This window comes from Rhamphochromis longiceps, linkage group LG16 (assembly GCF_057381845.1).
Source record: "Rhamphochromis longiceps isolate RC_006_pf linkage group LG16, R_longiceps_female_GT1.1, whole genome shotgun sequence".
Lineage (NCBI taxonomy): Eukaryota > Metazoa > Chordata > Actinopteri > Cichliformes > Cichlidae > Rhamphochromis > Rhamphochromis longiceps.
In genome coordinates, this window is record NC_140572.1 from 37999923 (window position 1) to 38017082 (window position 17160).

Consider the following 17160-nt stretch of genomic DNA (forward strand, 5'->3'; position numbering starts at 1 on the left):
TATGAAAACATCCAATCTGGGACAGCAGTGCTTAGATTGTCACAGCCAGAGGCTCGGTTTATAGAACAATAAAGATCAAAATTAGGAAATTAAAATGTGAACGGCTGACGGGGTTTCCTGGGATCTCATTTCACACCCAGTCGTCTTTCCAGACTTAAGGCCGCCACCTTTATGTCCTGAGTGGGGAGCGTGTGTCACCGTCTCCCACACTGCCGTTGGTCCTGCCCCAAACTGCACAAACACGGTTCATCAGTCCTCTGAGAAACGCAGAAAATCGTAAAAGCTGCGACTGATTTCGGTGCCTTTACTCTTTGGTCTTCCAAATACTTCAATCCAAAACAAACATCAGCGTTCTGACATTCTGTGCCTGCAGAAATGTACAACTTCAGTGGATCTCCCACAGTAACATTAAAACACTTCCCACTGGACTTCCCGACACGTCCACGCTAAAGATGTGTTAGTGGGAATGTGTCTATGATATGTTGTCTTCCTGTGCTGGGCTCTGAGGAAATATTATTTTTGCTCTGTTGTTGAAAATTAAAACCACAGTTTGATGTTTTTTTCTAAAAACATCTGGGAACACCTTTTTTTACGAGCAACATCAGACGCAGCCGTGAGACTGGCTGCTGCTAACATCAGAGAAACCGCTCTGTGCAGCTGTGCTCAGCAGACCAACGTCTCAGAAAGCACAGCACGATGACCACGCCCGGCTCCTTTCTCGTCCCGTCGTTGAGTGAATATCATTGCTGTTACAGGGTCAGTGCTTTGTCCTCCATCACTGCGAGTCTGCTCCTGAGTGCAGGGAGCAAACGTCACTAAATCTGGTGTGAAGAAGCTCAGTTTCCACTGATAAAGTCAGATTTGGCAACAACAGCATGAAAACTTGGACTCCACAGTCACAGCTGATGGTGGGGGTCTCCGTGCTGAGAATGTTTTATTGGAACATCTTGGGCACTAATATCAAATCAATCATGGTACCAATTAAAAGCCTTTATGGATATTTTTGCTGACCACACGGATTTCTTATTGCCGTCTACTAATGGACACTTTCAGCATGTCACAAAGAAGCAGTACTGTCAAACTGGTTACACTGGTTACTGCTAACCATATCTGATATCAGGAGCTCTGCAGCGCAAGTGCTCAGCTGATAAAGCCGCATAATTTCAATATAGACCAACATCTCAAAGGAGGCTTCCAGCATCTTGTTAAATCTGATAACTAATGTGAGAGTAGGGCAGGCCCACACCACGTTAGAGTCCCCCTCTGTGAATACATACATGTGTAATACACATTCACGGCAAACTGACTGAGCATCATATCTGCCAGGATGCAAAATCACAGAGAAAACTCACAGAGACTTCACAGGACATCCAGGAGAGCTGAACATGTCAGTTCACTCATTCAGAGGGAGTATTGTAATATTGAATCATACTAATTATTAAAGTCTCTAATATTAGCAAATATGACCATAAAAGTAGACCTTTGTAGCCCTCATGCCTGCTGGCGGTTCATGGAAATCTATGCTTTTATATTATTATTACAAATGTAAATCCAAAGGCCAACATCTGCACGGTGTACGATACAGGAAGTGAGTGGATGTGTGGGCTAATGGGCGCAGGACGCCACCACAGGGCAATGGCAGTGGATATGATAGCTGCGTGTGTGTGTGTGTGTGTGTGTGTGTGTGTGTGTGTGTGTGTGTGTGTGTGTGTGTGTGTGTGTACACATGTTTAGACATGTTTGTGAGGACAGCAAATTGGCATGCTATTATACTTATGGGGACAAAACACTGGTCCTCATGAGTTTGAAGACATTTTTGAGGCTCAAAATGTGGTTTTAGTGTCAGGATTACAATCGGGTTATGGTTGGGTTTAGGCTGAGGGTTAGGATTAGGTATTCAGTTTTGAAGGTTAGGGTTCAGGTAAGGGGCTAGGGAAAGCATTGTGTCAATGAGATGTCCTCACTAAGATATGAAAACGTGTGTGTGTGTGTGTGTGTGTGTGTGTGTGTGTGTGTGTGTGTGTGTGTGTGTGTGTGTGTGTGTGTGTGTGTGTAGACATAGCTTTCAGGGGGATCAGTGGACTTTCTGTGGCCCACTTTTGCAGGATCAAGCTGCATATCACAATATCACACCTGCCATGACGGAACAATACTGAGAGAGCATGTGTGTGTATGTGTGTGTATGTGTGTGTAATACAGTCCATTCAACTTTGTTAATGCAGACTGACGATATATCACATGTAAGATTAAGGGTGTAATACAGGAGAAAAACTGTCCGTGTGTGTGTTTGTGTGTCAGCGAGTGCACAGGGGGCTACACACCTGTCTTTGAACAATAGGTACAAACCTCAGCGGTGATAATCCATTTACCTACAGTACAGCATAAAATACCTCACGCGTAATCTCATTACCACAGTGAACACTGGACAGGAACTGTTGTGTGGACTGAATACACAGTGTAATGTGGTGCAATCAATATAATATCCGCATCTGTGCCTGTAATCTGTGGCAATTGTTTTTACGGGTGTCTTTTATCATTTTAATGCTCTGTAATCACATTACATCTCTAAACACTCGTGTTTATGTAGCCCTGTTCAGGCTTCAGGGGCACCGTGAGCAAACTCCAACATTTGATCTCCAAGGTTGAACAAATCTTTCCTTTACACACACACACACACACACACACACACACACACACACACACACACACACACACACACACACACACACACACACACACACACACACAGATTAATCCAGAAGCAGCTAAACATCTGCCAAGTGTTTTTCTGCATTTCTTTGGATTTGCAGTGCTACCTCACAGAAGGTGAGACAGCAGGGGAAGACAGGTTTATACTTTAGTTTAGTTTTTTCACTAACTTGGTAACAATACCACAAATTAATGTAATTTTAACGTATCCAAACCTACTTTTAAAGTTAAGTGCGATTATATTGCTCCATTAACCAAAACTCACAGAAGAAACAGCAGCTCCTAAACGTAAAGCAGTTCTTTCTTGGTCCGTACACAACGTGGACATTAACTGTAACACGATACGCTGTGTTTATTTTATTCTACGGCCGTGCATTTATTCTAATAGAGCTGTACTCACTGGCTGAAGGTCTTGTCCATGAGATCGGTGTCGTTGATTTTCACGATGCACTCGTCTTCCTGAAACAGGCTGTCCTTTCTGGAGCGGCTCTCTTCCTCCACTCCACGGATATACAGACCAAGAGCCCTGACGGAGAACATGCAAGAACAGAGCGAGAGATTAAAGGACGTTTTCCATGCACAGGTTCACAAACGCACAGAACTTCTTGCATGCAGACAGACGAGTCTCCATATGGTTTACTTTACCACAGTTATGGTCATTTTATCTCCAAGCTCCGCTGTGGGTTTCTACTATAACTTACAGTCCTGTGAAAAAGAAAGTTTTCACAAGACTCCCTGTGGTCCTGTGAAAACACCCTGACTACTTCCAAAGGAATGAAGAGGGTAACTGATCATCAGCAAGTGTGAGCACCTCTATAAAAACAGAAGTTTGCTGGTCTGGAGCTTTGAAGCACGTGCCAACACGATGCCAGGGAGGAAAGATGGAAGCAATGAGCTTATAGATGCAGCTGCTGCTGCCCACGAGTCTGACAAGGGTTATAATGTCATTTCCAAATAATTTGATTATTCATCATTCTGCAGTGAGAAGTGGTAGATATTCAAGAAAGATGCTAACGTTCAGAGGGCTGAGCATCCCTGAAAATCCACCCCGAGGTCAGACTGTGCTGTTCTCAGAGACATCGCAAAAAACCCAACAGCTCCATCTCAGACTCGACAGGCCTCAGTTAGCATGTTAAACACGAAAGTTCATCACAGCATAATTAGGAAAAGACAAGTGTGGCGTTTAGAAGGGTCGCCAGGAGAAAGCACGCAACACGCCAGCATGGTTTAGGTTTGCAAAGTTGCAAAGACTCGAGATCAGGCCGAAGAGGAGATGCTTGGCTATATCGCAGCACATCAGTGAAGCACAGCAACGATAACAACTGGAGTTTTATACAGAAACAAATCCTGTTTCTCACAAACAAGTCATAAGATCAGCGTACAATCATGATTTAGTCTGCGCTTGACTGTGATGATGTAGTTTAAATGCATGCTTCTATGTCCGCCTGATTCTGTGCATCGCGGTGCATTACGACTCATCACAGGTGATTCTTCTCTCACTCAGCATTGTGTCTTCTATGAAAATGTGGGATGTGATCCCAAAATCGAAGAGAGCAGCACTGCATGTTGTTTATTTAGTCGCTGCTGCAAAGACTGCCTGCTTACCTCGGCTCCTTGAATGACTTTAAACACAGTAGTAACAATGTCAGGACATCTTAACGTTATCTGTATTAGACGATATAAACACCTTCAAACTTACAAACTGAGAGTGAAATGGTAATATGTAAGAAAATGGCAACAGTTCAGTACTCCGGGTCCTTAACTTGAACAAAATACAGCGTTTGATGATGAAAAATGCTGAAACTAGGTTAAAAGGTAACAAAGAGATGAGTGTGTGAGAAAGGAAAAAACACCGTGGAGCGCATGATGGGGAAAAACAGAGAACGAGGAATTCAAGCAGGAGACTGGTGAGGTCAGGTGAGTCATGAGAACAGTCATAAAACGTTATCCTGCTCTCCGTGAGGAAATCCCCATCCACTGCCCGACTGTCCCACACCCAAAGTAGAGCCCTGCATAGCTGTGCACTCATGTCTTCCTTTTCTTCTTTTCCCCACTGTGGGAGCATCTCTGGGTGTTTATGTAGTGCAGCGCAGCAAATAACAGGATTATGACGGGATGACTTTAGTATATGCTTTCTATGGTAATCTGACAGTGTCTCTGGGGGTTAAAGTAGAGAATTAGGGTTTAAATAGAAGGATGTGTGTTGTGAGCGCAACTCACCGTCCGCTGAGCGACGAGCAGTAGGGCACCACGTGGATTCCCAGAGGGCTGTCCTCTCCTAGGATCTCCACCATTCTGGTCAGGCTGTGCACACACAGTGAACACACACATACAGAGAGGAAGAAAACAAAATAATACAAGTTCAGTTACTCTGAAAGGAAGGGTAGCTTTGACGTAGCACAGCAACAGGAACAACTGAACTACTTCAGTTGTTGCACGAGACGAGAGAATCAGGAAAGTCCTGAGAGAACAGAAATCAAGATAAAAAGCTTAGATGTGCCTTAAAAAGTATCCAAGGTTAATCATCAGGCATGACACAAAATAAAAGGATTAAATGTTAAATGTGCAGACAGAGAGAAAACAGCAGGGCAGCCCTCACACACATGTGGTACCACCAGAACAAAAACCTGTGCCGGTCTGGGGAGGAAAAGTTTGGAGAAGCGCTATCCAAGATTGAAACGTCATTTTCCATGGATCCGTTCACTGAGCTAAAAATACTTTTTGTCGAGGACTTAATCCATGTCTGCAAACCCAGGCCGCAGAGGAGGCGATGCCAACACTCTAATCAAAGTCAATAAAAGTGCAGATTGCTGCTGTGTGCGCACGCCTGTCACAACTTTTATGTGGCATCCTTCTCTGAGGATTTCTGACTTGCTTTCAGTCTCTCAGTGTCTCTGTCTAGCTTCGATTATTCAAGTATGTATCTGCTTTACATTCTGCCTGTGTTTTAATGCATGTGTGTGCTGAAGTCTTTGTTTGTTTGATTAGTTTATCTATCAGCGCACAGCCATTAATCCTCTCCTGACCTTCTCTCTGCTCCATGCGTGCATGTGTGCGTGTTTTTAGAAGCCAGTTTGTCTGAACTTGGTTTTGTGCTTTTGTTCTGCCCTCCCCTCTCCGTCTCTGACTATCTGTTCGTTTTGTCTCCCTCTCTCTCTAGACCATCCATCCATTTGTAAACCCCCCACCCCCCCATCAACTGATAGCAGCACAGATGCTGATAAACTCCAGAGAGGGTTACTGATGATGCTGGATGGCAACAGGGAAAGATGCAAAGTGTAGAAACAAGTTCTCCCTCTCTCCTTGTCTCAGACACACACACACACACACACAGAAAGCTAATGCTGCCTCATCGCTACTCAGCAGATTTGAGTTTAATCCAGACAACAGGAAGTGAGACTGGGGAAGAAAGACAGAGGCAAGGACACAGAGTGGTGTTTAAAGATTTAGAGCATGCTCTCAGTGTGTAACCGGAAAACTGACTGGATCACACTGGAAACTGTCATTACACACATACCATTTCTCCATGTGTTGTTGAAGCACACCATTGTGTTGTATGTTAATAAGGAAATGTAAAGTGATGGGGTTGGTGCTACCACAGCTGCTGTCCCAGACCGCGACTGGTCATACCAGAGGTCATGACATGGTCATAAGCTCTGGTATGACCGGTCGTATGACCGTATAATGACATATGATTACATGTGATTAGGGTGACTCCTGGACATTTTTGTGGCTAATCCAAATGAGACAGGCCCATGGAATCAACTGGAAGGATAACATATCCCATCTAAACCAGTCACATCTCTGGATCCTGAAATAAATGCAGTCAGCATTAATGGAGTGTGCCTTTTCAAGCTTACAGTAAAGATTACTTCATGTACAGTTAGAAGAAACAGATCCTGTCTTGACCCGACTGCCACCCTGCGCATCATCCTTGAACAGTCAACTGAGCTGAACTCGAGCGTAAGTCAACTTTGTGGATTATGAAAAGGCTTTGGATGGTGTGCACAGGGAACCTTGTAGTACCAATGAAGTCGGTTAACTTCCTAATGAGTTTAAGATCCAGACTGGGGTGAGACAAGCATGCCTGCTATCACCATTCCCAATCCTGTGAGTGATTGACGGGTTAAAGAAGAAAATCACAGAAGGAAGAAGAAGCGGAGTGAAGTGGACACAGCTGGAACACCTGGATTTCAGTTTTTTTTTTACAATTATTTTTGAAGATTTGTCGTTACTATCTTGCAACCACCAGCAAACGCAAGAGAAGACAAGCGCACAAGCAGCTGTACGACTGAACATCCACAAAGATAAAACTGAGATCATGAGAGTAAAGCCAGGACCAAGGACGTTGGAGGACCCCACTGACGGCCTTCACCCAGGAGGGTGTTAGACTTAGTATGGGGAACGGTGCAGGAGTATATGTCATTATGATGACTGAAATTTTGAGCATTAGAGGACAGTTCATCAGCATACGTGCCCCTGCCACTTCATTAGGTACACTTTGAACTGCGTTACACGCGTCAGCCGGTTTGATCATCGTGGCACAGATTTAACGAGGTGCTGGAAACACTGCTCTGAGGTTTTGTGTGCTCAGAGAGGCTCAGAGTAGTTTTTTGATTTAACCATGTCTGCATGCCTGAATGCACTGAGTTGCTGTCATGTGATTGGCTGAGTAGATTTGCGTTGGTGTTATGAATGACAATGTAAAGTTGAGATGTTTTCCTGCATTAGTGATCACAATAATAAACTTAACTTTATTTAAAACAAACACTTACTGAGATTTTTCAGCCTTGGTCACAGAAAGCAACCGATACCGCCCTTCTCACATCACAGAATCAGTCTGAACACGGCATGAAAGGAGAAAGGAAGAGGAAGGAAAAGTAACACTGATGTATAACAGGAGAAAAACAGGGACAAAGGAGAAAAGAAAGTAGCGAGCAACCAAGGTCTAGAAGTAAAATACAGTGAAATGAAGGCGGGAGGAGGCACTGAATTAATCAGACAGGGCTAATGAAAAGAATTAATACAAGAGGGAAAATAACATCCACCCCTCCCTCTATCCTTCCTGCTGCTGCGCTTCTGATCTCTAACACTAACTACAACACAGGCACGCACACACAAACACACCGACGCACACAAACACTTCAGATCCATTTGCATTTCCTTTCTCGTTTTTTCTTCTGTGAGATGTTTGACAGGCTGCATCAATGCAAAAAATGAAGTCGGGGTGAAAGGGAGAGACAAAATGGGTGAGACTCGAGAAAGGAGAGAGGGAGCGCGACGAGAGAACAAGAGACAGAAAAAAAAGAGGCAAAAAGCAAAGAGAGGGGAGCGAAAGAGAGATGAAGAGAGCAGGTGTTCCCTTTATCCACCTGCCACTTCACTGATCCTCGCTATGAAAGACAGACACAGAGGAGAAATAACAAAAACAGAGGATGTGCATTACCAAAGCGCTCTCTTCCTCTCTATGCATTCCTCCCTCTCGTCTCATCCCTCTTCTTATTTATCCTGCTCTCTCTCTCCCTCCTTTTTCCCCTCAAAGCCAGTCTTTCAAGCGCAGAGCGCCAGAGTAAATGCAAGGCAGTGAAAATACACAAAAATACTACAGATAAGTGTGAGAAAATACACAAGAACTCAAAGTATAAAATAAATGAGAGCCTTCACAAACAAAAGTAGCAGAGATAGTATTTAATGCATAAGAGCAAAGTGCAATAAACATGAGTTTGTCACAGTAACAACCTCGATCAGATCGAAGGTGCTTGGAAAGCAAAGCGACGGCACAAGTTTGCTGAAGAGGTTTCACCTGGATTACCTACACAGACACGTTACCTTTGGGAGGAAAACCCTACAACTGGTGCAGGAGTATGAAGGGAATCAACCTTTATCAGACTTTTTCTGGGTCTATCGATGAGGAGGAATATCAGACGTCTCCTTCTTAAAAACTTCATCGTTATTCCTGGTTTGTTTTAAAAGGTCACACTGAAGAATCTCATCTAAAACACGGATGTCTACGCTTCAGGTCATGAACCGCTGCCCTGGCGTTTTCTCGCAAAAACAGAAAGATACAATTTTGAACTCACTGCTGTTTCATAAACACGAGTCCAGGCTCAGAGGAAGCAAAGCAGCCCCAAATCCCGGTTATGTCAGCTGCTCACAGAGCAGTGTGGTGTGGAATAAATACTGGTCATTTTTACACAAACTTCACAAATGTGATCATTTCATTTTCAAAGAGCTTCCTGTGCACACACATGTAAAACGCCTATGAAAGTTCATATATGGTTTAAATAAGCCGCTGCTACATGCTGGATGCTCTTCTGCTGGGGAAACAGCAGACAGACGAACACTAATATTATGCTGATTAATCTCTGAATGTAGATATATTGTACGTGACGTGGAACAACTAGATCCAGGCATCTGTAACTGGTAAGCGTGAGTCTTCTAGTCGAGGCGTGATGAGCTTTTCTGTTTATCTAGGAAAAAAGCGCCTGTTGTCTTTGAGGAAAGGGGACTCCACAGGAAGCTGAGATGTCCCAGTTTTCCTCTAGCAGTTGAATCCAGCCTACAGTTGTTTATCTGCACGAGCACGGATTCAGGAAGACTCTCAAAACGTCACATGCACACACGATGCGATCTGTGCATGTCGAGGAAACTTTGCGCACGCGTATTTAACAAACTGTAAGTGAGCCGAACGAACGTCTCAAATATTTTCAGACACGTGCACGGGAAGCTTTTCAAAAGTGAACAAGTCTGTGAAGCGGAAATTCAGAATATTGTCTGTAGATTATAAATTTTAACTTTAATTATTATAGTTTTAGATGTTCAAATTTCTCTGTATTTGTGGGTGGGCTGAAAAACAGAATATACACACATTTACATTATTTATAAATCTGGGTTTATGCTTGTGAATCATATTAAACGCATTTATAAACCTATGGAGACACATTTACTCTTTCCTGGCATCGTTACATCAAAACCACATTATTCAGGGCTCGTCTAGAGGGAGCAAAGACTTGTGCCCAGATGTTGCAGTTTCAGGATTGGAGACAATCTTTGCAGTACAGCCACTCCGGCCCTGACAGTAGCAATAATAAATAGTAGTACTACATTTTAAATGTAGTTTTCATTTGATTAACTTTGGTTTGATTTGAGCAAACATCTTTCAAAGGTCATTGTAGCTCGTAAAATCCAAGTTTCTTATTTTTTTCTGTTCTTAAAGCTGCATTCTCTGCGAGTTCCACCAGATGGCGATAGCCGGGGTTGCAAAAGAGCTGAAAGGTGAAACGCTGCATGTGTTCGCCCTAATTTAGACCATGGAGCCCTACTCTAAAAAGCATCGCAGCTTTAAAACTGCCTGTGAAGTTAGATTTAAAAGTTTTTTAGAGCCTGTTTGGTGCCATCGTGTCTGAGTACAGAGGATGACGACACCACTTACAGCTAATAAGTCGTACATTAGTTTATCCCAGAAAGCTACGTCTGTTCATCTGGACGTTACTTTCATCACTCCAAGTGTTTTCCTCAGTTTTTCTTAGCTGGATGATTCAGGAATGCTTTCAAATACATTACTTTGTGTTCGCTAACTACTGACAGAACCGGTAACTCTTAAGTTGTACTGAAATCATCAGTCGGCACTATTTTATGTAATTTGAATGCTTTTGCAGTAGATAAGCTTTATAAGCAATGTACCAGGATATTTGGTGTATGGCAGCATAAAGCATTCATAGCGTACTATGAACACAGACAAAGATGTTCCCGTGTGCGCTTCACATTAACTCCTCGACCATTTTGGGCTACAAAGAAAACTGAAATAGTTCCTAAAGGATGAGAAAGATTTTGTAATTTTACAGCCAACATTACAAAGTAACTCCCTGCAGCCTACATGACACCTGGGTGACAGGGTGAGGGTGTAATTTAACCCCCAGTTATATGAAGCTTGTCCTTCTTTTCTCAGTTCACAACATAACAGGTTTCTTACAGTCAGGAATCCCAATATCCTAAAAGAAATATGATATAACTGATACTTAAATGTAGACACGATGGCTTTATATCCAGTTCTTTATCCCTGCATCATTTCCATTTTCCTTATGACTAAGAAGGTCACAACAGCGCGTCATAAAAGGACCCTCGGTAATAAGAATAATCAACGCCGCAATCTCGGTTCAAACTTTTCTCCCCTGAACTGCAGGCAGAGACTAAATAAGCAGATTAGTATCAAAACACCAGCAGAGTAAAATTCACTGGCAACGAATGGAAGTGTTCGGTCCCCAAATACATATTCATACGCTGGTAAAGCAAGGCTAAACCTCTTACTTCCAGTTAGTTTTCTGCACTCGGTGAAGCCTACTTACCTCTTCAGCTCGTATAGCTTCTAAAACACCTCCGATACTCTGCCTGCCTTATTCACAAAGAAACATAATATAGCTGAAATGCTATTTCAATAAACCAATTTACAGTAAATCTGTTTCCCTGTATAAAAAGGACATTTTGATTCAAACGTAATGAGTTTTCTGGTGTGCACGCAGCGCGGTAAAAATTATGATGAGCCATAACCGTATTTATAGGTGTAGCTTCACATTTAAAGGTGCACGAATGCTCGCACGCAAACACACTCCGGGAGGACGACAACACGCACAAAAACACACACGGCGCACAAAACTCATACTCTGTCACAGGGACGCACGTGTTCCTCTAACGTATGCCTCTCTGCTCCAGTATTTATGGCTGCGCTCCTCTCATTTTGGACTTTTTTGCAATTTCAAGGATCGTTTCCCCAGCGACCACGGAAACCATTACATCACGTCTACATTACTCACAGATGAGATGGTTGGTGTGAGAAAAAAACGTTACAGAGAAAATAAAACAAATCTCAGCGGGTGTCTTAAATATTAACTGTTATATTTACTGCGCTGAACGGCAAAGTGTCACAAGAGGTAATCAGACTCAGGTTGTTCCCATTTAGTTTGCCCGTCCATTAATTCAGGAGGCAAAGTTGTGCGTTATAGTAAGGGCTGAACGATTATGGAAAATAATCTAATTGCGATTTTTTGCCCCAATATTGCGATTGCGATGCGATATGCGATTATTTTTTAAGGTCTTTGTCTTCTGTATTATTAAACAAAGACAAGCAATACATCATATAGTATGGCCAATACTATATTACATTAATTTTAAACTGTTCTTTCCTGGAAGACAGACCTCTGTTATGATGACATGAGGTGATGCATGAATTGATGACTGACATTTTTATTTAACTTCTTCAATCACAACAGTATATTTGAACATACACAATAGTTTATTTTTAGCTTACAAACATCTGAGCATAAAGTGCTGACAAGGAACCCTGGTGTAAACATTAAAATGAAAGTCAGTACAATGTGCAGATTGCAGAAATATACATAAACAAAATCAGTGGCTTTACCACACTCAGTTTTTCGACATCTGTGAACTACTAGACAGTCATTCAATTAAAAAATAATATTAAATAAATAAAACTAATAAATAAAAAATACACACATCTTACTGATCTCTGCAGTCAGTAACATTACACATAAAGTGCAAACATAATAGCAATTGTATAAACACACACACAAACACGCCTTTAAAGTTTAAAGGCGTGAAATTGGACGGTCTAGTTCTGATTAGCGTCACCGCTGTCTCGGTGGAGTTTAATAAACTCGGCCGTCTGCTTCTTGCTATCTAAAATATAACCAGACACTGGTGTAAATTCTCGACTGTCTCATACTTCTGTTTAATAAGTTTTCTGTTTGACGTTTAGTCAGCTGTGTGAAAACCAAGGAGGAACCCACCCGGGGGATTAATAAAGTTTTATTTTATCTAATCTAATAACTTTAATCTCAGCCAAACCGATTTACTCACGAACAAACAAAACACTGAAAAAAGCCCAACAATAACATTTTTAGGTTGTCTAAGTGACTTATATATTACGTTTAACCCGAGCAGCGAAACTCCGCGGTGATCTGAAAATGATGTGCCGGGAGTTGTGCCGCTCTCGGCCGCATCAGTAACCCTCGAGCTCCCGGCTAGCTGTCGAGCTGGTGGGTAGCAGACGCCTCTGAAAACGTCGAAGCACTTTTGCAAATATGGGATATCTTGATAAACCGAGCGGATATTTGATGTTTACACAACTACTTTCTCGCCTGAAAATATTTTAAAAGTTTATTTTGTGACCCTGAAAGATTAGTATGAGTAATTTTAAAACTTAGTAGCGGCCGCCATTGCTGGAAACTGGAGTTTGGCTGGGCCGCGCTATGAATTCTGGGATATGGTAGTAATTTGGACAGCCTTCGGCGCGTCGCTGTGACGTAATCGGTCTACAAATGCGGCCTCAGGAGGATGCAGCCCATGAATTTGGACATGTCCAGAGTATAATCGCAGCCTTTGCGGTTAGAAAATTGCACTTGATCATGTCGCGATATTATCGCAAATGCGATATATCGTTCAGCCCTAGTTATAGTAAGTCATGATTTAATGAGGACGCCATAGAAAGGCCGGGAAAAAAGAGCAGGTACTGCCCACATCTGTCACGGAGGCTGCTTCCGTGTCGTCTACGTGTGTGTGATCTAATTCCTGCGTGTGCACAGCCTTAAAAGCAGAGGCTAAGGTGGCACATTATTCTTACAACACATTCATAATTCTCCTTTACAGGTTAACTACATGTTGTCCTAACTGAGTGTTAACTGCACTCGGTAATAAACTTTACATTAGCGGAGGTCAGCGCTGCACACGGATCGCTTTGTAACAGCCGCTGACTCATTCACTGTCTTGGTTTTTATATTAGTCAGTCTGTTTGGGTGTGTGGGCACTTTCACGAGCGTTAACAGAAAGACGCGTTTGAATCCGTCTGAGACGTTCGGATCGAATCGAGAGAACGAGGAAACGAAGCGTACAGATACTCGTTTTCATTCGTGCCACGGCAACTAATGGACAAGCCGAGGAGAGTGAAACAGTTCTTTCAGGTAACGGCACGATTATCAGGCAGTTACTGTGGGACTTTGTTAGGCAAAGCAATCTTTTCAACAACGCCATGCAGGATTGTTCTGGAATAGTTGTGGCAGTGAACGCCTCGTCAGCCCACAAGAAGTCTGCGCTGCGACAGAAAGCTCTGAATTTCTCGTATCTGTGATCGTCACTAAATAAATCACACAAAAAATACGTGAAGAAACAGCGAGCTGTGGCAAAATGTAAGTATCACTATCAGTATTCGAGGGATGAATCATCAACCACAACAATGTTGGGCTTTCTTTAAACGTCCTTCATCTCTCAGCCTCAGCTGCCAATTCACAGGAAGTTAGAAAACTAGATAAAGTTGTTTACCTGTTAGATTTTAATCAGAGGACGACATTGTTATGAAACAGGAACTTTAACAGAGAAACAGGCTGGTGCTACAGTTCCACACAGAATCTTCATTTTTGTCGTGAATCTTTTCATTTTAGAACTTTTCCTTTGACTAAGCGGCTAAAATGGCACCAAAGGGTGGCAATGACGTTACTTTTCAGCACGATCCCAAACATGCTGAAACATGCAGTAAAAGCATTCCTGGACAGAAACACGTTATCACGGATCGGGCCTCCCAGAGCTCGGAGCTCAACATTATTGAAGCAGTAAAATCAGACGACAGGTTGCCTCAGAGGCTTCACACCATTTACCGACTTACAACTTTGTTAGAATTGTACCAACTCTGGTTTTTCTTACGATCCTTAAACTATTTATGTTTGCACGTTTCAATAAATTGCAGCATCCATTTCCCATTTTCCTACTGAAATATGAATAAATGAGCGGTGGCTCCAGTTTTTCATAAAGACACTCACTGCCATATTCTCTTAGCTGCAATCCCAGTGGTGTAGAACAGCCTGAGCGCAAATATACAACATAATTCAAACTGGGAAGGAGGCTTACTTGCAAATTTGATATAAGGTCAACGAGGACGAGGCTCAGGTAGCCTGTTCTCAGGATATTTCTGTGTTAAAGCTTATGGAACAATGAAATTGCTTTTAAATTGTATTCAGCCAAAAGAGAGAAAACAATGTAGAAAGCTGCAGCTTAGAATCTGCATTTCTTACTGGTGTTCGTCAGGGACAGATGAACCTTCACAAGCTCCCTAAAAGTTTTCTGGGAATCTGACACCGTCTTCCAGAAAATCGATTGGTCACTCTCGACTGATGGGTGTAAGGTAACCTGCCCCAGAGCAAGCCAAGAGTGCAGGGTACGGTATCGTGCTAATCTGCTCCGGTGTAAATGTAAACCATCTCACAGTACAGGCTTCTGTAGAGGGAGGAGCTTAATGCAGGGCTTGACCACAGAAACACACCTGGCTAAAGCCTCACCGTCAGCACTCCTGCACAGATTTGCAGTACTTTACAGATTACTGCGTATGCTGTGGACTGTTTCTCCCTGTGTTATAATGTGGCAGCCTGCCCTCCTCACTACCAAAACAAGCACATGTGCACACATGCCTAAAGGCCCAAAGGAGGCACAGGGCACTGCACACCCTGAACACTTAATTACTGCACTCATTAGTGTTTGCATGTGTGTCTGCCTGTGAAAGTAAAAAAAAAAAAAAGATGCAAGCATGTTTGTAGCTGTTTATTTTCAGCCCATGTGAGTGTGGCGGTCTCTGCATGGCCGTGTGCGTTCACTGAGTGTGTTTCTGCGTTTCTGTTTGTGACCCTGACCCTGTTTTGGCAATCTTTTGTAGTGAGCTAATGATGGAGCTTTTTGCACTGCATCTGCGAAGGCCTTGATCTGGATTAGAATACAGCTTTAATGAAGGGAAAGTAGGGCAGAAGTACACACATAAACAGAAGTAAACACAAATGTAGACAAACATGCACACAAACAAGAACTACCCTCAACCGCAGCCTCAGCACCCGGCAGCCATCCAGAGACACACCTGGGCATTAACAGGCTTTTTCTTCTTTTTTCAGTTCAATTCAACTTTATTTACAAAGCACCAAATCAAAACAACAGCAGCCTCCAGTCGCTCCACCACCATCTTTGCTGCTCTCTGCGAGTCATTATTCCATCTCTGCTCCAACCAGCTTCATGACCACACTTCTTTAAAATATATTTTACATGTTTATCAAGGTGAGCAATTAGTTCAGAAGTCAGTCACACACACACAAATACACACTGACCTTCCACTGAAGGGGTGTTTGGCTGGCCGCTCCACCCCTGCTGGCCTCTCCACAGTGGGACCAGCTGCCTGCAGAGAACAGACACAGAGCATGTATACTGTAGACATGTGGACAAATTAAGTAATTACGGTTTAAATAAAAGTGTAATGAGTGACTAAGCCAAGGAAGTTTATGTATTTTGATTTAAACTGTCTAAAATTCAGAGTTTAGAATAAAGAAATGAGTGAAGTGAACAAATAACAATTCATATATGAAGCCGATCCTGTTAGAAGAAGGTAAACGCAAGTGTGAATCACATTTATTATACCATAGTGTAAAGTTTGCATAAAGCCACAGGTCTGTCAGCCAACAGGACTGACCCGACTGCTTCTGCCTGTAAAGCTGTCTCATCATCAGACTGGGAAACGCACCTCGGCAGACCTGGCTGGGCTTCGGTCAGTGCTGGTGGAAAGGAGCTCTCGCAGGAACAGGATCAACTAAACAATGTAACTGGTCGATTTCTCCTCAGAGTAGATGTTTAAACTTCATAATTCATAATCCACAAAATCCCATTTTTTGTGAAGCGTAATACTTTTGGACATTTGGATATATTATCAGTCAGTCTTTAGTGACAGACTTTTCGTTCATTATTTTAATATGTTTTTAGAATTTAGACTTCTAAAACTACTCAAACTACACTTGCAAAGAACTGAAGATTTATTTTTATATGAAATGTTTATTATTATTTGTAAGAATGACCCAAACTCACATATGAATATTGGTGAATATCACAGGGGGACATCAGACCTTGGAGAGCATGCTTGTCTGAGCATATGGAGACAAACACACGCAGGTCAATAAGTCTCTCCGTTAGTGGTAGACACTAATGGACTCATATGACCTTTAACCTCTGACCTCAGTCCCCCCAATACTGCCACATGACCTACTCCACCTGTCAGAGACAGAGAGAGGAATAGATGGAACGAAGAGAGGCTGAGAGGAAGACAAATGAGACCAGGGAGAGGAAGAGCAAGGAAGAGGAAAGTCGGGGCGAGTCACGAAATACACGTAAAGTCAGAGACGACGGGTGACGCGACAAGACGAGGAAGGCAAGGTCACGTTCGCCGCAGAATGACAGATAGCAAACATATGTTTGCGGTTTGGCGGCTCGCAAATCAATTAGTCTGGCCTGGCTGTCGATGCCGTCACGTGAGCTTAATTAGAAACAGGATGACAGGTAACATTAATTATAGTAACCTCCTGTCATAACAGTCACTCGTATATTAACTGCAAAGCCTCTGGTGCTTAATTGTATGTCTCA

At 42.7% G+C, this 17160-nt stretch overlaps 1 protein-coding gene across 4 annotated transcripts in view; it reads right to left on the minus strand.

Annotated features, from left to right (window-relative positions):
- Positions 1–17160, minus strand: part of LOC146651637 (partitioning defective 3 homolog B-like) — a 235087-nt gene that overhangs the window by 148437 nt on the left and 69490 nt on the right. For all 4 annotated transcript variants that reach the window (XM_085383729.1, XM_085383728.1, XM_085383730.1 and 1 more), the window contains exons 5-7: positions 15861–15928; positions 4930–5013; positions 3110–3235 (exon numbers count right to left, since the gene is read on the minus strand). In XM_085383729.1, the coding sequence (XP_085239855.1) occupies positions 3110–3235; positions 4930–5013; positions 15861–15928 (278 nt within the window). The remainder of the gene's footprint in view (positions 1–3109; positions 3236–4929; positions 5014–15860; positions 15929–17160) is intronic.